The sequence below is a fragment of the Triturus cristatus genome, chromosome 3_2 (assembly GCF_964204655.1).
Source record: "Triturus cristatus chromosome 3_2, aTriCri1.1, whole genome shotgun sequence".
Lineage (NCBI taxonomy): Eukaryota > Metazoa > Chordata > Amphibia > Caudata > Salamandridae > Triturus > Triturus cristatus.
In genome coordinates, this window is record NC_140584.1 from 892,261,434 (window position 1) to 892,285,652 (window position 24,219).

Genomic DNA, 24,219 nt, shown 5'->3' on the forward strand with positions numbered 1-24,219 from the left:
GCTAAGTCATGGAAAACATTTAAAGTTGTTATGCAGCATACATACAATAGTACTGTGCAGACTTGTATCTGACACCGCACAGCCAGAAAAACACTACCTACTTGTGCATAATCTGGCACACTTGTACAGTCATCTCAACCAAGGATGTACACGCATTCCATGTCTGGTCATACTCATCACCAACACCACTCACATGTCCCCTCTCCTGTCTGTACGCTCTGGAATCAGCCTGCATGTGCTCAGACCACATTGATATTTCGTGCATGTGTATCACTGACTGGGGATGTGCAAACAAACATCAGGAAGACATATGCATTCCTCCATCTTCACTTACTAATTTGTACACCCTTCACACTTCCACCAAAGCACATCACACTGAAGTCAAGGTACATGTGATACACACACATACTGCCTGGTTCTAAGGACATGATTAGATCATGAAATTCATCACATCTCACGTTGACAACATTTAATGGGTGTACTCACCAGTGGCGTGTGGGTCCCTGAAGGCGTCGATGTCCCCCTTTGTGATGAGTGATCTTACGGCTGTGAGACATAAAACAAAAGGTGTGTTGGTAACCAAGAAAATAATTCACACCTGTGTCCTAGTCATCATCCAATTGATCACCTTTAATGTAATGTAAATGCTCTGTAACTGTACTTTTGCAGTTCATGTGGCATACATGATTGTGTTGGGTTTGTGTGTTATTCCAACAAGACATGATAATGTTGAGTGAGGGCAAACAACACAATCATGCTTGCACATTCACACATTTTGCACAGGCGACTTGTGTGAAACATTCCCAAGGCCCTGTTCGGTCAAACATAATCCTGTCCTCCATGCTCTTTTCTCAATAACATTGATGGAGATTGCACAAGGGTGTGTCAAAACTATTGATGGTGTATGTCACTCTTGAGAAGTCATATGCTAAATATTTTAACTTTCATATCTCATACAATGGTACTCTAGACAGAGGTACAAGGGCAGCGTATATAGTAGTCAGCGCCAACATGGGATGTTAGTGAATAGCTATTCCTATCTCAGCAAAACTCAGAGAAAAGCATTAATCCTCATTTGTTATGATCTTTACATATGTGCTGCCTCGTGCAGCACACATGGAATGATCATAATGCATTGGATTGTTGATGTCATGTAAGGTCACACTTCATGTAAATGAACAATCTTTTCCCGGCACGCAGACACACTTGCACTATGGTGCAAGGGTGCCTGGGGTGGCACTACACTGCAACTTTTTTGCATTAGCGCTGGTGGAAACGCAAACCTGCACCATATGCTTGTAAACATGGTGCAGCGTTGCATCTCTGCAGTGGGAAAGGTAGGCCAGAAGGCATGATGTAGAACGCCTCACTCCGCAAAGTACCTATACATATACCCCATTATGTTACAGACAGCACTTATTATTAGTGACCAAAGTGTTCATTCAACTATTTTGAGGTTGTATTTACCACCTTGTTGGCTAATGAGGACTCCAAGGTGGTCCAACATGTCACCCTCACAGCCAACGCAATCCTGCCATCGATGTTTCCACTGTTGGACAGTCCTGTCCACACCGAAGACCCACAGCACCTGGCTGCTCACATTCTCCCACCTCATCTTCCTCACCCGTACCGCATAGCCCTGCAGGATCCGACTCCCACTTTCAATCATCAATGGCAGGTAGTGCTTCACCAGCCAGAGAGAGCCCCCTAATGCCCCCTCTGACATCCTGTCCTCCCTACCCACACCCACCATCTCCCAGCACACACCTAATCCCACTCCTAAAAAACTTAAAACCCCAATATATACCCCAACAACGATAAATAATTTAAAATACCCCTTGGACAAATACCCAACAAAATACAGTACTAGACAACTACGCAAGATTTCACAGGGACACTAGGGACAGTTCACAGGACACAACCACACTCTCAAAACCAAATTCAGCAGCAAACAACACCAAAAACCTTCAACTCTCTCCACAATCACAAGAAGTGTGCTCATAAGTGAAAGTGAAAGTTCACAGTACTCCTAAAGACAACAGGATGCATGCTGGCATCACTTCCTGTGTGTTTGAGTTTGCGATTATTTCCTGCATGCAAAATGGATTTTGTGATAATATTTCGTGTTTTCACATGTATTTCGCTATATTTTCCTATTGCGGTTATGAAAAAATCATCGCGTTAACATGAATGCGGCAAAGATCTGGACGCTAACTGCAAGTTTTGCCTCAGATGAACTGTATTTGCTGTAATTTCATCTCGGACCCCAAACCACACCCTATATTTCATCTCTGAGTCCAAAACACACTAGATTTCATCTCTGATCCCAAAGCACACCCTAAATTTGATCTCTGACCCCAACAAACACCCTAAATTTCATCTGACCCCTAAACAGACTGTACATTTCATCTCTGACCCCAAAACACACCCTAAATTTCATCTCTGACCCCAAAACACAGATCCACCCCCAAACATACAATTTAACAATGATAACACACATTGTTAAACTTTCACTTGTCAAATGTATGTACTCATGCAGAGTATGAACATGCACACAAGGTTTATGTGTTGAGATGTTTTATTTGAAGAACAATGCTCATGTGCATTTTGCACAGTCTAAACAAAGAAAGGGTTGTCATATTTTTACGTGGTCATGTGAAAAAATTGTGGATCATTCTGTCCCTTCATGCTGTTCCTGCAGCCATGGCTGGGGGTGTGCAGCATCAGCCTTTTCTTCTTCATCATCCTCAGGATTGTCCAAGGTGCATTGGTGTGGACACATATGTTGGCAGCACACAACATGCCACGATGATCTTGCATACTATTTCAGGGCTGTACAGCAGTCTTCCGCCTGAGATGTCGAGGCACCTGAGCCGTGATTTGAGTACACCAAATGTTCTCTCCACAATGGACCTGGTGCGCCCAAGTGCGACATTGTAATGTCTCTGTGCCTGGGTATTTGTGGCTCTGAGGGGTGTCATCAGCCATGGAGATAGTGCTTATCCTCGATCACCTGTAATATGAAATGGAGAGATGTGTCCATTAGTATATGTGCATGCTGTGTTTGCAGTGTTCCTATTTTTGTGTGTGTGATTTGTGCTACTTAGGTAAATTAGCTTTGCCATGTGCAGCTTCAGACAATTGGCCAGCATCAATGCAAATTACATTGCCTCCCAGCTGCTCATCCACCCCCTACCCTATGTAATGGCTGCGTCTGCACATTAGCACTGCTGGTGCAACAAAGGCACACAAAAAGCAAGCACTTCAGTGTCTGTCCGTGACCCAGACACAATCGGCACCAGGGACCCTGGATCTCATTACGTCTACCTCTACGACTCATCCGCCATTGTCGCACTCAACCCCAGAAGGAAGTACAACTGACAACAGGACACAATGAGTGGAGTTATCCTGCCTCCACTGCCGCATGACCTTCACCACCGCCACGACCGCCAACACCGCCAACGCACTAAGATGCATCCTCATCAACATGCACTACCTGCACAGACACACCGTGGACATCTGGTACCTCCGGGACACACTATCACCTAACATCGCCTTCTTTTTGGACAGCTGGACCACCAACTCCTCTGCCCCTGACATCGACCTCACAATCCCAGACGGAGACAAGATCTGGAGGGAAGACTTCCCCCAACACCCAGCAGGAGTCCTCACCATCATGCATGAAAAAGTCCCTCTGCCTCTTCACCTCCAGCAACACATTTGCAGCCACGGAAGACATGCACTTCCAGATCCAGCCCAGCCCGACTCCACACTCTGAGGCACACTTGCCTACAGACCCCCCAGACACATGGACTGCTTTGCCAACACTATCAACGACCTCTTTGCACCCCATGCCATCACCTCCATGGACTACAAAACTCATCGGAGACCTAGACTTCCACCTCAACAACCCTACACCAACTCCACTACCCTCTGGATGAAGAGCTTGCCAACATGTGAATGACACAACTCTTACCCACACCGACCCACTTGGCAGGAGACACCCTCGACACTTTCTTTGCAGGAGGAAACTGCGTACACTTCAGTTACACCACACTAGACCTGGGCCAAAATTCCGTTCCGTTCGCGGAAATTACGATAATTTGGCATTTTCGCGGTCCGCGGAAAGCGCGAAAATGTCAAAATTTCTGCATTCCGCAGCTTAGCGATAATTTTTTTCTTGCTCGCGCTGTATAATAATACATTCTCGCGTGCGTGCGATCGCCTTACCTGAATCCCCGCGTTCGCCGACAAGTTTTCCCGATCCGGTCGCGTTCTCCACGAGATGTTGGATTGTTGGTAGCCATTTGCACTGTCTCGCGAGAGTTCGCGCCCTCACTAACGTCATGCGTCGCGCGATCACGTCTTTCTTCTCGCGATTATGCACCGTGATACAAGTGAAAACAAGATGGCCGTGCCCGCGAGCAACCGCATGGGTAAGTTGGCGAGCCGCGACCACGCAGAAAATACCGCGAACGGGCGGGAAAAAAACTTCCGCAACTTCGCGATATTTCCGTGTGTTTGCGGAGATTTTTAACATTTTCGCGATAATTTGCGAAAGTGAATTTTGCAAATTCCGCCCACCCCTACACCACACAGCACCCATGAACCGACCATCACTGCATGCACTTCATTGGCAACAAAACCAAGCCAGGCACACCAGCACATCGTGCAACGCAAAGGAACTGGAGCTGAGTCACCGATGAGCAGATGTATTTAACCATCAACTAAAACTCCCCCACCACTGCAGCAGATGCCAAACGCGTTCCCATGAATCCCACACATGGATCTCCAAATGCGCAGACAAACTCACTCTGCCACACAACTCTGACAGACAGCGCAGCAGTAATTCCGCATATTTCACCAACAAACTCAAATATTCCAGACACACCTGCAGACCACTGGAGAAAAACAGGAGAAACGGCAAGACACACGTTAACTTCTAGACATACAAGAACACCATGTCCAAATACCACCAATGCACCGGTAGCACTGACAGGAGCTTCATCCACGACATAATAGTTGCATACTCTACCAACTCCTAAGACCTATTCAACGTCATCCATGAATTCACCAAAACCACTAGATAAGCCACGGACAATGCCATCCTGGAAACGTCTCTGTCTGGATTTCTAAGCAACCACAGCACCGAGACCATCCTACTCTACTCGCTGCCAAAGACAACATCCACATCCTCCTCAGCAAGTCCACAATGCAGCCCTGATTCTACCTGACCTGTCAGCAGCATTCCACACCGTCTCCCACCGCACAGTAGCGGGCAGACTACATGACGCAGGCATACAAGGAACCACCCTTGAATGTATCCGATCATTCATCACCGGCAGCAGCCAAGGAACCAGACTGCCACCCTTCCTCTCTGAACCCATGGATATTCACATGCATAGTGCCCCAGGGACCATTGCTCACCGAGGCTTGTTCACCAATGTCGTAGCCAAGTTTCCAGGGAGTGTTCATGACTCCAACATCTTCCGGCAGTCCATCATCAACCAGCGGTTTGAGAATGGCACATATGGAAATGGACTGCTTGTTGGAAAGTACAAACAGCGTCACATTTAAGAGGTAGGTTAAGTAGAGCATTGTTTTTGCTTCCCACTGTAGTGGTTGGTGGGAGGTTCTATCACAGGCTTTCTGCTGACGAGATTGCCTTAACTGGCAACTGCACAGTGCGCGCACACAAGCACTTTTTTCGGGTTGGCAACTGATGTCAAAAGTTGCTTGTGATGGGGAAAAATTCACATAATTCCATAAGCTGATGACAGTGTCCCTTGCATTGGTAAATAATTTCATATCAGCTTCACTAACAAATCAGTGGCGTGACCAAACCTCTGGGGGTCCCACAACAAGGTACACAGATGGAGCCTCCTAAAGTATATTTACTCTTTTCCGATAGTGACTTCTAACCAGCCAGTGTCTTAGGCTCTTATTAACAGTGGCCACTGAATACCAATACTCAAATTAGTATTACTGGAAATGCGGTGATTGTGTGTGAAGTATTACCTTATATGTAATTTCCCTGGATTTTTCTTATGACAAATCTGCTAGATCAGAAATAGCGGAATTAGTCCCCAGAAAAGGTCCCACTTTGGAAATGCTATGCCAAAATAGGTGCAGATACACCAATTTTCGACAGTGTTCCCCATTCTGTAACCCCATTCTGTAAGGGATAGCTTAGAATCACATAGTAATTCTGCATCCCAAAAATAAAGATCTCCATGATGCTGGTGATTCTGAGAGCAGAATTATTGAACCATTATAAGCTCAATATTTGCAATGTGCATCTCGTTACTCATTGAGTTGAATAATAACAATGGTACTTATTGGTGATTACAGCTTACAGGTTACATAGATCTCTGCAAGAGGTGCGTTGGCTTTACACACTCTAGTTTAAAACTTTGATATAGTTTTGAAGAAGACTGGTACAACCTGTGCCACAGAATAGCACTGAAATACCAGTGCACTCTGTAAGTCAGCAAAGAGGTAGTTTTCAAGAGCTCATAGTGAATCAGTGTATACCTCAATTCAGGCTGCAGATGCTTTCTGGGAGATGTGTTTATGTTAAAATGCTAGAGCATGATGCAAGATATAATAGAGGTGTATTGAAGGAGCTTTGTTAGTCTCTGAAAACCACAGTGCTGTGGGTGGAGTGGGACTTGAAATCTCAGACTCCATACTGAATTGGAAATGTATTATGATAGTCAGATCTCCAAGACCATACAAATATTCCAGTAACTCCACTTTGCACTCAGGAAAGAGGAGTAAAAGGCTTCAATTTGTCACTACTTGTGTCCAAGATGATAGGACTTGTATAGCCGTCACAGCAACAGGATATTTGTTTTCCATGCAGGGCATAACAGATGATTGATATTTGACATATCTCTGAGCTTCAATATCTTGCCTAGTACAATCCACACCATAGGCTTATTGTGAGCGCTCTGGTGGTGTGTCAGTAGTGGGACAACAGTTAGGACACAGAGTCCTTGTTGGAGGAGCTTGGTGGATCTCATGGTTTTGGATAGCATTTCAGGGGCTCCGGTGTCTGATCAGCGAGCTAGGACTGCGGGGAACAGATCAGGATAGAGATACAAAAGGTATTGTCTCTGGACAGTGATAGCTCTACACAAATGGGAGGAGGCCTGTGGACAGAGGTAGGGCAGCTCCACTCCCAGGGTGGTCTGTGGATAGCGATAGCTCCAAACATAGAAGGGGGTCTGTGGACAGTAGGGGCGTGGGAGCTCCGTGGACTGCACTAGTCCCACAGATAAAAGGGGTCTTTAGGCTGTGTAAGCTTCACACAACACCCAGGAGATTGGCATTTTAACAAAGTATGACTTCATGTGAACTTTGGTGTGCCCTGATGGTTTAGGATCACAGCTCCTCAACAGCTCCTCATGGTAAACTGAGCAGTCTGTTAGTCTACTGGAATCTCTTTCAAACACACACATTTGCCCCCCATCGGGACGGCAAAGGCAGGATCCCACCCTCACCACAAGGACAGAGGGGATTTGTATAACACCATTCCCTATTTCCCAATCTGTCTCTATTTTAATCACCTCTCTTTCACACACTCGTTTTGCTCTGTAATGTCACCTCTCTTCTATTGGTCATCTCTACTCTCTCTCATTTGTCTGTCATACTCAGGGATGTTGATTGAGGGGGTGGTGTTGGGGTGTTACACCCACCTAATACATGTATTTTCCCAAAAATATTTGAGTACAGGTGCTTTCAGTCAGGTATGATGAGATGTCTGTCGGATTTCATCAGAAATGTTTACATACACAGACAAAATACGCACACATTTTCTCGCTCTCTGATTTGAACGTTCTCAAAAATATTGGTTATTTTACAAAATATTATGTTGTCTCTCTTGGTACTCCTATAAATCCGCCTTCCTTTTCCTTTCTACTGCCGCTCTCATGCACTTTGCTTGTCATACAATGTATTTAACATTATATGCCAGCCTAACTGTCGGAAAATCTGAAACTCATTCCTCCCCCCTAATCTTCCTAACCAAGCTACACCCCTGGTCATACTTTCGCCTCTTATGTATTTGTCAGAGCAGATCTCATACATGCACACACACACGCACGCACACTATTACTTCTCTCTCACATACTAGTGGTCAGTCTGTGGTGTCCTCTTATTCAATTAAGCTCTTTTTCTTCCACTGTGCTATTTCGCCTTTCTTGCCTCTGCTCTCTTAATATCCCATATTTTAGTTTATTTTCTCACCAGTCTCTTCATAACTTCTCTCTTTATTCTCTCTCTCTGTCTCTTCTCTTGCTCTATGGTCTAATTCTCTTTCCTCTCCAGTCCGTCTCGCTCTCCTTCTCTCAGCTGTCTCTTACTAACCTGAATTTGCACAGCCTCTCTCTCTCGCTCCCTTTCTGAGATTTTTCTGCATTGTTCTCACCCATTTCTCTTTCTCAACTTGTTTTTTGCCTCTATTTCACTCCCTGTAGCCCCCCACACGCCCTCCCTCCCCAGTCACATGCTCAAGGACAAAAAGAATTCAGGGGCTCACCTTCTCAGCAGAGCCTTATATATAGTATACTACAACAATTCATCAAAATTGTTGCAATGTTGTTGCTTTCTGCTCACTGACAAGGAGTTTCCACAGTGAAGGCTGCATCCCAGTGCCAGCAGTAGTTGTTCTTTACTTTGCCTTATTGATCTGCCTGTGCATAGTTGACTGAGGGGCCTCTGCCATGTTGGGGAGCCATGGTGGCCCTCACGCACTACAGTGGTTGGGGGGGGGGGCTTTCCTATGCCTGTGTAGCAAACTATTCTCTCACATTCTGTTGCAGTGCGAGTTTGCCGTAGTGCAGTATGGAACAGAAATCAGAACAGAGTTCGACCTGCGACAGAGCCGGGACAGCCAAGCAGCTCTGCGTAAAGTTCAAGACATCAAGCAGGTGTACAATGTGACCAAAACAGCCTCTGCCATCCAGCATGTTATGTGAGTACCAGCAAGAAAAGGCATATTAAACATGCTTTGTCAATACAAATAGGTCTAGCTTATAATTGAACCTGCCTCTTCATTACTGATGAGTGTAGGTACTCTGTACCTCATCAAACATGCACTCTTTAACTCATCCTTGTGCTTATATATCCATTCACCTCTACCCTCTGTCATTCTTACATTAATCCACTCAGCCATCGACAATAAAATGTACACAAGCAAGCATATGCAATGCAGATCATAATAATAATAAACAGAAAAAAGAAAAATCTTCTGTATAAACATGGTGGGCCTGTGCTTGCACTTAAGAGTATATCAAAAATGAAATATTGTGAGAGGCCGTCTTAGACTGGCATTATGTATAGTGATTAATTGCTGTATTAATCCAAGATGGCTGACAAGTTGTTTCTAAATGTGTCGGTCACCTTGGAACGGTAAAACAGTCATACACCATGGACAATACCCTTCAGGTTGGTTGCCCATATTAGAAACAGTGGCCAAGCAGGATGTGTTACACTGCAGAGAAAATGAGCAGTAACCAAGTGGTCTGGCAGCATTGTCTGTGGAGCTGCCAAGCAAATTAAAAAAAGAAGGAATGACACATTTGGAGAGTAGAAAAGTAGAAAATGCAAAGGTAAAGTGAAGTGACTGGCACAAACCCTGGCACTGAAGCACACCCAGGTTTTGGTAGATGTGCACTTGTGGCTGAAGAGGACTGACCCACAGACCTTCTATAAATGTATGTGAGTTTTGTTTTATTACACGAGCATAGCGGATGGCTAATGCTGTCAGACCTGATCTAAAAAGTACTTTAACACACATGTTGCTAAAGTCTATGCATATATTTACAAACATTTATAAAATATACAGTTGGCAAAACAATATGCAACCCCTAGGCCTACCAAGGATTTTTGAAGGCAAATCTTCTACCCCCCAGGGCTTGTCAGAGGGGAGTAAGAAACATCACAGTCCTTGCCGACTAGAATAATCTTTCAGATTTGAAGTAACAAAGTTCCTAACTAGTAGTTTTAACCAGTAGCGGCTGACAGAGAACAGGGTGGCCGGGGGGGAAATACAAAAATCACTTACCTCCTCATAGTTGCTGTGACCGTCTCTCCACCATTGTGTTTCCGCTCCTCTGGCAAGTCCCAAAGCAGGAAGCACCCAGGCTCCCCTAAGCCAATCACAACACTGCAATGCAGCATTGAGATTGGTCTGAATGCCGTGGTTCGGCCCACAGACGGGAGCCTGTGCATGTTCCTCACCAGGTTGTGCATTAAAGCCTGGTGGGGAAGATGCAAAGTGCGCATGACTGTTTGGCCGGCACTTAGGGAGTGCAAACAACTCCTCCCCCTGATCTGGCCAGCCACGCCCTGCCCTAACTCGGCCACACACCTACAAAACATAAAATAATATTAACAATGGTATTATAATTTTTTTTTTTTTTTTTTTTGCACTGCTCAAAGAGCCGATGAGCCGACACTGGTTTTAACCCAGTGCAATAAAGCTCTATTGTCTTTAACATATGTTACTCACTATAAATAGGTACGGCATTTGCCATTGCTTTTCATAATAAACAGAACTCACATAACTTTTTCCAACTAAGCAATCAGGTCTGCAGCATTTAATATTGGCTTGTCACCATAACCAATATTGGCCAACTGTATAGAGCATAAACTTTGCCACAATGCAATCACTAGTATAATCATATTCCACCCTAAAAGACCTATTGGGTTTAACATGCATAATTTCCTTATGGCAATCTTTTATAATAAAGAGAGCAGACCAATAGCATCAGATATAATTTTCCCCAAGTGTGAAAAATGCCCTTTTTGCATGACCACCCCCATTTTTTGTGCATTTTCATTTCTGGTCTGTAGACTGCACCTTGGAGCACTGCTGTCCAGTGCCCAGTGTATGTGCTATGACCTCCTAAAACATGTAGAAATTGGTTAATCCCTGATTGGTGTATTTAACTCTCTTATAAACCCATAATATATGGTGAGAAATTGCACCCATGGCATGGAAAGTTAAATGTCACCTGAAGACTGCAGCACTTATTGTGTCATTCACTGGGTGACAAGAAACCAGGGGTTCAGCACTGCCATTGTAGCCTGACTGCTGTATTATAAATCTGCAATGCTACCTGCCAAAATAACCCTTTTTTACATGTATAAACCGTCCTTTCAAATATTAATAAGTAAGTCCAATGTAGGCTTTTAGATTTAGGACTTTTGTGCGCTCTAACTAAAATGAGCATTAATATCAGTTGCTCTGCCCTTGATTCCCACATGTATAATGCCATTGGGGTATTGCAGTAAAAACAAACTCGTTATGATGATTTGAAGTGTCTTTTCTGTTTAAGGCCTACCTAGGCCTTAGTTAAGCCTTGACACCATTTGTTCAAAATGGATTCCATTATCGTGATGTTCATTCTGTGTTGATATTTCTCCTTGACACTATATGCAGCAAGATATGTGTTGTTCACTTCGGTATGACACTGTTCTCAAAGGACTCACTAGAGGGAGCCTTTTGCTACAATATCTAAGGTCTTTCAGCTTGCACACTGAATTGCATTCATCCACAATGATTTTCTGTTGTTGTTCTAACACAGATGACATTAGGTCAGAAACGGTGAATTAATATTCATGAAGTGGGTTAGTGTTAAGGTGATAGGGTAAAGTGACGTTTTAAAATGTGAAGCATTAATCATACCATGCTGACTTTGTAATTTTACTCATTTATATGCAAAATAAAATGTATATTAACCCTTAAATTTGAAGGCGCCAGCAATTTTTCATCTCTTCTAGAGATGCTGTCCTATTTCTTCCTGAATTTTGCTGCATGCTTGAGACTTACAATTTGTTTGATTTTTTTGCCTATTATTATTTTACTCTGAATTTGATAGCCTTCATGGCAAATTACTTTTGTGTAAGTAAATGAGATTGCTGCTGTATCTACATTATACTATTTCTGTATTGTATTTTGGAATTTAAAGCTTCATAGTTTTTCAAAATTCAACTCTCAAACTCCCATTTTGAGTTAGCCCTTTCTAGTTGACTGTTTTGAATATTACCACTGAACCACCCAATGTTTAGGCAAGCTACTGTCATGCTTAGATGCAGATTTTCTAGTTCCCGGTGCACTCACATAGCCCACAAAGTAAAGTGCATGGTATTTGAATGTGCAACATTACAATGTTGGGTGGAACGCCTCCACCCGACAGTCAGAATCTTCCTGAATGCGTCGGAGCCCTTCTGACTGAATCGGTTGGTTTACAGTCCAACCGCCAGATTACGATGGTCTCGGTCAGAATGTAAACCGGCTGGTCATTCCGTCTCGGTTCCGACCGACTCGCCGAGTATTCCTGTCGGTCGGAACCACACCGTAAACCCCTATGGACGACGTTTCCGCCGTAGGGATTACAATGTATGTTTCCAACAGCCTTTCCGTGCCAGCCTTCCCGACACAGAAAGGCTGTCAGAAAGGGACTTTATGGGCCCCCTAGCGACAGGGCGCAGGGTTTTACACACAAACACCTTTTCCCCATTGGCGCCTGTGTTACGGCTGGTTCTCGAGCGTAACACGAGCTCGCATAACAAACAATGGGAATCCAATTGAACAGTGTTCGGTCGCATCGTAATCCGGTGGTCGGAACCGCTGACCACAAGTCGGTCGGGCCCAAATCCGAGACGGTGTCGGGCAGAGGCTTTCTGCCCAGCATCTTAATGAGGCCCTTTATGTTACCATGTAGCTACAGTGACAGTGATAAGCCTTAATAGCTTTCACTGTGGCAGGCCTAGTTGCCATATGTAGACAATTGGAGTGGAATTTAAAATACTAATACTGAATCTTGGAAATGAGATCTGCTAGAATTGTAAACATGTGGTTATTAAAATCCTAATTCAATGGTAAAGACGGATGTTTAATAAATGTAAAGGAAAGTAACTTTTTAAAAAGTTACCATTTCCCTGCCTCGTTGTCCTGGCAGGTTATTTGCATTAATTAACCAGCTTTTGCATCCTTTACTTGGCCTGACTAAGGTGTAATAATGTATGAAATTCCTCCCTGACAGTATCCAATATGTCATTGTAATTGACAGGTTGACATGTATGGGCAGAGATGACTCCTTGGAGCTCAGCAGATGGGTGAGGGCCAACCACCCTATTAACACCACAATTTCAAATCCTGCTTGACAAGTCTATTTGGGCCACATGCAACACATTGCTGCACTTGAAAGGGCGGAAACAGGATGCTAGATTAATTACTGTGCATCCCCTGTCTGGATGCTGAAAGGCCCTGCTTTCTTCCTACCTGATTGTATGCCTCCTGGTTTGTTCTTGGTACAAGGTTGGCTTCAAAGAGGATGCTAGTGTTAGTTATGGTCGGACACTAATGGAGTCCCTGTCCAGTACACCCCAAAGGCCTTCAGAGTAACCCTGAGCAGTGAACTCCACTCCGCTCGCGGAGTTTGCGGAGATTACTGCACTCTACGTTAGATGGAACTCGCGGAGTTCTGAAAAACTCCACGTGTAGTGGAGCAGAGTTTTTTTCCTCGCTTGCGTTAATCAACGTCAAGTTGGCGAGCACGAGCGAGGGAAATCAACCTCCCGGCGAGATTTTTCCTCGTTCGTGATCGTCAACATCAAGATGGCGAACGCGAGCGTGGAAAATCAACCTCCCGACGAGATTTCTCAACGCAGGGGGGTCAGGTTTCTCATTGCGAGTGGTCGCGAATGCTCGCGACTGCTCACGTTGAGAAACTGGCCGTTCGCGTTGAGAAAGCTGCCGCTCGAGTAAAAATCTACTCGAGCGGCAGAAAAGGAAAAGCAGGGACCGCTTGCACTGTGCAAGGTGCCGTTCGCAATGATTGCACAGTGCGGACAAGCATCCATCACTGTGCAATCACCACGAACTGCATTTTTCTATTTCTATCGTACTCTGCAGCTTGCGAGTTTTTTTTGCACTTCACGGAGTGCCGCGTAGTGCAACTCTGCAAACTCTGCCCAGGGTTACTTCAGAGTCCAAGTGTAGTGTGGCTGAAACCTTCGGCCATTTTGGCATTACCTTGTCACATGGCACGTTTGGACTGGTATGGTAAAGCAAACAAACACTACGGGAAAAATGGGATGGGTTGCCCCAGGGAACACACACCTTATTGGTTAGGAGGAACACAGGAATGACCCCCACCCACTAGCTGGTTAGAGGCATAAATGAAACACCCCAAAGCAGCTCCACAGAATACTTTCTGGACCTGCAGTAGAACAAAAGAGAACTGGACCAGCTATCTGTCACCTGAGAAGAGCCCTGAAGGACTTGACATGTTCTCCCTTCTACCTAGGATATCAAAGTGAACTTCAAAGGTCAGTTGGCTGACCTTTTTTGTGACTATGGAGTCACACCTAGCTGCAAGGGATCTTTCCCAGAAAAGTTCCAGCTGACCAGTGGAAACTAGAATTTGGACCGAACGTTTTACTTTGAGAGTCCCCTCCCCCCACTACCTCTCTCCCACCGCCACCCCGAGGTTCTGAAGGCCTTTGAACTATTCTCCTAAGGTTGTTAGATTACCAGAAGTAAAGTTAGAAAACTTTCCAGTCATACCACTTTAAAAAAAAAACATTTGCACATGGTACTGATTTTAGACGAAATGTTCATTGCAATAAGACTCAGGAAGGTTTTTAATTTGTGTACTCATTATTTTCGAGGTTTTGTCAAGCATCACTTATCTTTATGTGACTGTGTTCACTACATTTGTTTTAAAAACGCACATATTGTTAAGGTTTTAATTAATTAAACAATTAAAAAGTACTTACTTACAGTGGAACTTAGAACATTTTCAAACTTTCTGACTTCCGGACTTTCAACAGGACCAACACACTTTGGGGCAGATTTATGAGCCCCTTGCGCCACTTTTGCGTCACTTTTCCCATGTTAAAAGTGACGCAAAAGTGGCGCAAGGGGCTCATAAATCTGCCCCTTTGTGTATTGGACCTGGGCTCCATCACAGATGATCTGAAATTGTGTTCATTGGTGCTTTCAATTTTTCTTGCGCTTTTACTTTTTCTTGGCTCTTTCTTTCACATTTTTTTAAATTCACTTTTTTAAATTGAAATGGAATTTGTAATGTTTTTGCCTCTAACTTTGTAACTGCTTTGGTACTTTTAAATCCCTTTCACATTTTCTCTAAGTTAAGCCTGTCTGCTCTGTACCAGAGCTATCAGGGGTTGAGCTCAGGTTTAAATTACTAAGGGGCATATTATCAAGAAATGGCATTAAAATTATCGCCGCTTTAGCGGCAGAAAACTGCAGCTACAGCGGCGATAATGGGCTTGATAATATGCCCTTGAGAATTCCCATAGAAGCCCATGTTCTGGTGTCAACATGGGCTTCTATTGGAATTCTCTGCGGTATATTATCAAGCCCATTATCCCCGCATTAGCGGCAGTTTTCTCCGGCTAAAGCGTCGATAATTTTAACGTGTGCTTGATAATATGCCCCTAGAAATCTTTGACTGGACCTATCACTTGTGGTACTTGCCACCAGTCCACCCCAACTGTTGATCCCCTTTCTCCCACCGAGTACCCAATCAAGTCAATGGCCTTTCTCATTGGCTTGCCAAACTAACTGAACTAGGCCTAATGTATTAAGCATACATTATTCCCACAAGGCAATAGTCATAAAATTAAAACTATATTCCAAAGTATAGTTGGGAATCAATTTAAAAGTCTACTAAAATGCCTAATAAAGATTATTACAATGCAAACCTTTTACCCTCATGGTTTGACAAAGGGAGTAATCGATGCCAAAAACCTTTTCCTACTATGGTATTTATGAGATTTTGTGTAACAAAATACCTGATTACAGGCTTTAACATGGCATAATCGCAATCTGCCCTTGAGGGTCTACTGACGTTAAGAAGTGTTTTTCACTATAAACAGTAAGGCCTATTGGCTTTCTTTTAATTTTTCATAATGAACAGATCAGATTCACAACATCTGACATAACGTTTCCTAATGAACCAATCAGGCCTAAAACTTTATCGTTGGCTTGCTCACCATAACCATCTCAGGCCTACTGTATTGAATATAGGCTTTCTCACAAAGCAACTATTGTCATACAGTTATAGAATTAAAAAAAAAATATATATATATATATATATGTAGAAAAGTACAGTTGTCAAAACAATACACTCTTGCCAAGTGAGCCTAACGGGGAATCTGCTACCTCAAATGTAGAGTGCTATTCACAATAAATAAGTAGGCTCTATTTCCTTTTTTGTGATGTTTCATTACACAGACCAGATTATAGCATCTGACAATTGGTAACATTGACTTTTCACCATAACCATTTCAGAACCTACTGTATCGCTCATAAGCTTTCGAACAAGACAAAAATTGTAACACAAGCACTTTTTGAGTAGAAGTTCAGAACATCTATTAAATCAAAATATGTATTAAATCTGTATTTAAAGGAATCAACTTATAGGAGGAGTCAAAACCTTTCTCCATTAGTAACTCCTAAAGTTTTTTCAGTTGATCTCAGAAGGTCTAGCGAAAGCTTCGGTGTCAAGCTAGGCCTAAAAATAGTTGACCCTGTATGAGTTCAAATATCCAAGTAAGTACTTATGTCTTGTTGAATAACCTGGTCACGACAGGCACCAAACACAGAATCATGCACTGGCTCTGCAGGGAAACAGGTTATAGCTCACTTCTTCTGATCCAGGTTTTTCAAGCTTTATATCAAGTGCCCGAACGGCCAAGATAAAAAGGGAAGAGTTCATCCTATGTAATTTTAAAAGAATATATGCCTATTGAACTGAATCATTTGGCGAAGCAGCTTTGTATTTCCATAAATGGGAAGCAAGCACAGCGTTAATAAAGGATAGCTTCCTCCTGTAACTCCCTGGTCTCATTGAAAAAACACTCAGGACTAAAGGCAGACTAGATTTAAATAGCATTTCACTACCACCAGAAGGCATGGAAGCAGCTCAATGCTGACTTTGTCTTGTGGTAACAATGATGACAATCATCGCAGAGGGCGTCTACAAAAAGAAACATGGAGCGTAATATTTTTTTGTCATATATGTAAAATTTGTGCCTTGTTGGCCACCTGCTTGTTCCGTAGTGAGTAGAAAAGAGAGGAGGCCCCACCAACTAAAGGGACCAGGGCACTACATAATAGTGAGGAAAGAATTTATGTCCCTTGAAGAGGAAAACAAACTTAAATTCACACAAGTACAACATCAATCAGACTCATAGACCCCAAACAACTGGGAGTACACATATACTGAAATCATTCAACTAAAACACCACCAGGCCCATGAATGTAGCGGCAGAGGCTTTATTCCGATTTATAAAAACCAGACTCCTATTATAAACATCACAGTTTTCATTTATAAACCTTAGTTGTCTTACAGTTCTAAAAAACACAATAACTCTGATATGCATTAAACACAGTTCATACTGAGCACAGTAAATCCAATATACATTTAAAACCAACTCATTACTTTTGTTGTGACGCACATATAAACCATAAAAGCAAATTATTAGGTATAGTAAAAAAACATTTTATACAGAAATATACAATAGAAGAAACATTATAAAGACCTAACAGGGAGATCCTATTACACAGCTAGAGAGGTACTGTTACAAAACCTAATCCAACTTATTATGTAGAATTCATATCTTTATTTGTGTCCATCATTATTCTTGCAATATTCTTTCTCGTAGTTGGAAACAGTGTCAACGCGTTTCGGTGGTCTTGGCACTATAAACCCCACCTTCTTCAGGACCAAAAAGGTGTATCAGGGATTAGAACCTCCCTCTTAGAGGAACTACAAATAGCTCAAATCTAAGAAAAGAAGAAAGAACAATAGGGAAGAAATATATAAAAATAATGTTTTAGTATAATAACCCATTTCAGGAACTAACCACCCATTTAGAATATATTTCTGAATTCCTTTAAAAATCCAAAAACAAATCCTAATAGAGCAGACATAAACCTCCCGCCTAGGGCATCTGTCAATACAGTAATCGGGTATGGTGGATCATAGTTAGACCCTGACGCTTTCGTTCACAAACTTCTTTCATACACAATTATTCAATTCCCGTTTAGTAATATCGGTTATTCCTTTCAAGTTGTAAAGAAACTGCACTCACCAAAATTAGTGATGTGCTTCCTGATAGCATCAAATAATTCGTACAACAAATACTCTATCCTTATTTCTACCGGGATAGGTAAATTCTGTCCTCGGTTCTAAAAACAGAGAGAAACATTATCTACATGAATGTGGGGCCAATGGACCGTACAATTTAGAGGTTGATAGGTACAAGTCATGTTCTAATCCTCTGTGCGTGCATGATCTTACCTGAGAGACAGAATCCTATAGCACAGCAAGAATACATTGGATATTGGGTCCTGAATGGACCATATCACATAAAGTGCTATCAATACCAGTGTGCTGAATAACCAGAGATGTGGCTGTTTGCTAATTCCTTATGGTAAAGGTAAAGAAAAGGCTTTTGGTACCAGCAGCGGTCCCACCTCCTCAGTATCTGGGTAACCGCACCGGGTTTCTGTCCACAACCCGTGTACACTGTTTCTAAACAAAGACATAAAGAAACATGTCTAAATATATGCAGCCCTAGAATTCAATAGCTATAACGGAGGCAAATCAAGTACTGCCATAATTTTCAAACCCCGCTCATCGCCCTTTAGCTACGTACTGTGGGGCAAAGTAAAGATGGCATGCTGCCATAAACTCATATATCTACAGGTGGGCAATCAACATTTGTATGGGGGCTGGGTAAACTCAGCCCCCACTCCCAGTTGTTTGGGGTCTATGAGTCTGATTGAAGTTGTACTTGTGTGAATTTGATTTTGTTTTCCTCTCCAAGGGACATATATTTTGTCCTCACTATTAAGTAGTGCCCTGGTCCCTTTGGTCGGTGGGGCCTCCTCTCTTTTCTACTCACTATTGAGCACGACCAGTTTGGTACACTTTTTGTAGTGTAACATGGACTCACTCGATTACGAGTTTGGCGGTCTGACTGCTGGCCAGCCATTGTGGCAGTCGTGAGTACGCCGCCAATCCAGGAGCATCCCAACTGCTGTATTATGAGAACACCGCTGTGTTGGCAGTTTTGTGTTGGTGGTGCCTGTTGCACATGCTGCCGTTGTGGCAGCGCTGCTTGCACATCGGTGCACTGTGTACCATGCACCATGTCATGCATAGCATGCAGTGCAAGAACGACAGTGCAAGCAGAGAGGGGCACAACATGTACCCCCATGCAACTCCCCCAGGGCTAAAACGCCCTTGGTCCCCTCCATGAAAAGCTTATCGGAATGGCAGGTTGTAATCTGCATGCCAGTGCCGTCATTAGCACTGCCGCTGCAGACCACCACTTTCCCCGCCTCCGCCCTGTCGGGATCCAGGATCCTGGTGGTGGTGGCAGTCTTGTGTTGGGCTGATGGTGGTCAGACCGCAAGACTCATAATCGGGCGGTCGGACCTCCGACGTTGCGATTGTCGGACCACAACTGCGGTTACGGCAGTCTTGGGACCACCGTACTCGTAATAAGGCCCTTAATAATTATTTAATTGATAATTATGTCAATTGTGAAATTATCATATTTGTTAAGTTACATTTTATTATTACATTACATTATAAATTAAAAGAATATTTATTCATGTATTAAAAATAGTTTTTGTATTATTCATTATGTTAATTGTGTTATACTTTGTTTATTTCCATTACAGTTTAATTGTTGGCTGTTATGTATATGGGAATATGGGTCCCTCGAGGAACAGAGGCCCTATTTTTTAGCCCCCTAAGTCAGTTTCTGACAGCCTTTTCATAGCAGTTGCACCGCCATGAAAACGATGTTGGAAAGGGATATCGTAATCCTGATGGTGGTGCTTGCGCAGACACTGCCGCCATTCAACTGAAGCGATTATGACCGGCGCCCTGACTGGATCTTAGATACGGCCGGAGGCCGCGGTCTCTCCCATGACAGCTGATGGTCCGGCCGCATGCATCATAATGCAGCAGTCGGACCGACAGCCTGTCGGCGGAGAGACCGTAGCCGACGTCCAGCCTGTGGCTGTCCCATCACTATCGTAATGACTCCCATAGTGTGCTATTCGAATTATAATAAGAATATTTCTTTTAATTGATAATAATTATAAAAAAAATAATATTTATGTTTTTTTGTTTTTAGACATTCAATGTTTATATTTATAATTTTTTATTTGGAGTATTTGATAGAGTTGTTCAAATATGTTATTTGTTTAAAATGAAGTACTCTCTGTTCTGTACCAATAGATGGAGTGGGAATAGTATTTTTAACGCCTTCCCTCCTGTGTTCAATACTTTCCCTAATGTTGCACATACTGGAGTGGGAATAGTAAATTTAACCCCCGAGTCCAACACTTTCCCTACTGTTGCACAAACTGGTATGAGAATAGCAAATTTTACATCTCCCGAGTCCAGCGCTTTCCCTACTCTTGCACCTACTGGAGTGGGAATAGTAAATGTAACCCCTCCTGAGTCCAATGCTTTTCCTACTGTTGCACACACTGGAGTGGGAATGGTCAATTTTACCCCTCCTATGTCCAACGCTTTCCCTAGTGTTGCACACACTGGAGTGGGAATAGTACATTTTACCCCTCCTGGTCCAATGCTTTCCCTACTGTTGCACCGACTGGAGTGGGAACAGTAAGTTTCACCCCTCTAGTGTCTAACCCTTTCTCTACTGTTGCGCATACTGGAGTGGGAATAGTATATTTATTATTATTAGAGTTTAATCGTTTTGAACCCCTCCTGAATCCAATGCTTTCTCTACTGTTGTAAAGCCAGGTCTGGTGGCTTAGTGGCTAATGCATCCACTGTAGGGGCCTGTGTTTTATCTCATGGTCACAGGTTCAAATCCTTATGGGTCCACTCCACCATTCATCTTTCTGAGTTCGATAAAACAAGTAACATTGAGTTTGGGTAACAATAAAGATCTGTTATTCAGCACCAAGATACTCTAGTGTGCTTTACCAATACACATGTTATGTTATGTTACAGAGTGGTAATAGTACATTTTGCCCCTCCTTAGTCCAACGCTTTCCCTACTGTTGAACAGACTGGATTGGAAATAGTAAATTTAACCCCTCTAATGTCTAACGCTTTCTCTAGTGTTGCACACACTGGAGTGGAAATAGTAAATGTTACCCCTCCTGGTCCAATGCTTTCCCTACAGTTGCAGCAACTGAAGGCGGAACAGTGAGTTTCACCCCTCTAGTGTCTAAAGCAGGGGTCTCCATCCAGTCGATTGCGAGCTCCTGGTAGCTCTCTGATAACCTTTGAGTAGCTCATGATCCGACATCTCCTTTTAGCCCTATTTTATCCCAACTTTATTGTTTTGCTTAATTTAAGGCCTTTTTTCAATGCTTGTCCACCCTCGCCAAAACCAGCTGCTGAGATTGGCTGAACTGAAGTTAGGAGGGGTGAAGCAGGTGATGTCATTGCCAAAAGCCCACTATAAGCAGTATTAGACTTCCCACTGACTTCCCACTGAAAACCAAGCTCTCTGCCTTCTGCAGCTAGGCACAGAACTTCCATCCTTCACAACGTGTGGCTGGATCACCAGAAAAGCGGAGTGGCAGCTCTGACACGAGAGCCTTATTATAAGGCATGGGGCTCTGGTGTACATGCCATGCAGGTGGCGTGGTTCTCAGCACAAGAGCACAACCAGTGTAAACCTGGCAATGCCATGACTTCCAACACATGAGAGGTACTTCATTATAAAAAAAATATATGTGTAAAACGCTAGGAGAAATTATAAATGGGAGAGGATTTTTATTTATTTTAAACAAGTGAAACGCTGCTTTCATTTAATCATTGTGGTTACATTAAAGCATCGTGACTAGGCCCTTCACCTCAAATCGTCATCTTGCTCATGTATTTGCTATTCACTAATTGTTGGGCTGCCTATGTTTTAACATTATATCAAAACTCAGTCCCACGTCAGAACATTTCATTTAATTTATCTTTTTAGTTGTACCAGCGTATTGAGCATGGAACAGCCTGGCTTTTCTTTGTTGGACTCGGGGGTTTTTCACACTGGTATTGTAATTTGTTTTGTGCTTATTTCCGTTTTATCTGTTAATTCGTGCCCTCTAAATAGAGAGAGGAGTGAGTTTGAAAAGTGGATGTGGCCTTCTAGTCAGAGATGCTTATTTTAAACTGGGGAGCCTGGTTTGAATCTCAATGGTGGCCCAAATCTTGTGATTCCTGTGCCTGATTTTATGATGCAACTGGTGCTAAAGGATCCCAAAACCTTCTGTTAGAGACTGCAAATAAGTGCTTCAATTTTTAAATCATTTTAATATTCTTCAAATGTCCACTTGAAGCTTCCTTTGTCTTCACTAAACATGTTTCAGACTGGGTACCCCTTCTTACTAGATTAGAGGCTGAAAGTGCCGGAAGCTCCACTGCTGGACACCTGTGAACCCTCAGCATTCACCATTTGTAAAGACTCTCAGGCTGAAGGTGGCTGGAATATGTCCAAAGACAAGAGATGCTGCCACAGTTTGGTCTCTCAGAAACATTACCGAATGTTTGTGATAAGGTCTAGTTAACAGCCATAGCATGCAAATCTCAATGTGACACATGTTAATCATGGTGATATTTTAAGAGGGATTTATTGTAACTAACTGTACCTGTGGAAATTAGGCTTCAAGTTAATAAAGCTGACTGTGCGAGCTCTCTGGAACCAATGCATGATTTGCTTGGACTTTAGTAGCTCACGATGATTTTCACTGATCAGAAGTACCTCTCACTAAACAAATGATTGGAGACCCCTGGTCTAAAGCTTTCCCTACTGTTGCACACACTGGAGTGGGAATGGACAATTTTACCCTTTCCGGTCCAACGCTTTCACTACTGTTGCACATACTGTAATGGGAATAGTATATTCATGATTATTAGAGTTTAATAGTTTTTTAGTATTATTTAAATATGTATTGTTATTATGTGATTTTGTATTTATTTTTGTTGGAGAGTAGGATCTGCTTCTTATGGTTACCCCCACTTTTTGCTGATGTTTCACTGTTTTTCGACTTTAGTCTGGCTGGGGCCCTGCTATTCAGGACCCCAGCCTAGCTGCTTTCTCTCTAAATTGATTCCATGTACCTTAGGTACAACAAAGATTTGATTCTGGGGTGCCCTTGTAAGTCCCTAGTATATGGTATACTATGTACCCACGGCATGGGTACCCCAGAGGCCTACCAGGGGCTGCAGCAGGTATTATGCCACCCCTGGGAAGCCCTCCAAAATGACACCACAGGTCTGCTACTGCAGCCTGGGTAAGGTGGTGCATGCACCCCTTACTGAGGTATAGGTTCACTATACCTCACCCTATCACTGCACATATAAACCTATCAGTCACCTCTATGGCAGGCCTTATCAATCCTGAAGGCAGGGTGCTTGGTTTTGTGTGAGAGGATGCCCAGCATGAGCAGAGCCCCTCTGCAGCCTTCGGAATCTCTTCTCCGGGGTGATCTGTGATGCAGCCTGACCATTTACACTTAAGTGCATTGTAACCAAACGGTAAATGCTAACTTTGGACTGGCTGCACGGAAACATGTTGTGTTTGATGTTAAACACCTTGGAATCATACCCCCACACCAGTAACTGGTGTGGGAGTATGATCCCACCCTTATAGAGGGAGAGACATGACAGCACTGGTATTCCCGGTACCAGCTAACAGAACCCTGGCATCACAAAATGGAAGCTGCGAGCCACAGACACGGGTCTGGCCTCCTGCTGCTGACCGAAACTCTGGCAGGGGATGCCCGGACAATAGGTTTCCTGTCACAGGGCGGTGTTACCACCTCTCAGACAGGCCTTAGTGGATTAGGGCTGAATGGGAGCACTCCAGGAGTGCTTTGAAGTCTTCACTTTGGTGTCCCTGTGCATAGTCCAGCTCAAACCGGTTGCAGGGGCTACCAACCCCTGCTCTGGAGCGAAACTGGACTTTGGAAATGGGTGTAGCCACCCCTCTTTCCAAACCCTCCCATAGGTGGGTCCCCAGAGTAAGTCCAACCCCTTCCCTGGGTATAAAGAAGGAACCCCATTTCCTTAGGACTTTAGATTATACCTGGATGAAACTCTGCTACAGAAATCCCGAAATTTTGATGATCTACATGACTAGATGACTGAAGAATCTCCCTTGGAGTAAAGGAGTTACTCC

The 24,219-nt window shown here is 43.4% G+C and overlaps 1 protein-coding gene across 1 annotated transcript in view; it reads left to right on the plus strand.

Moving 5' to 3' along the window:
• Positions 1-24,219, plus strand: part of ITGAE (integrin subunit alpha E) — an 847,690-nt gene that overhangs the window by 416,969 nt on the left and 406,502 nt on the right. Inside the window, exon 9 of the mRNA XM_085649316.1 lies at positions 8,826-8,977. Coding sequence (XP_085505442.1) covers positions 8,826-8,977 — 152 coding nt within the window. The remainder of the gene's footprint in view (positions 1-8,825; positions 8,978-24,219) is intronic.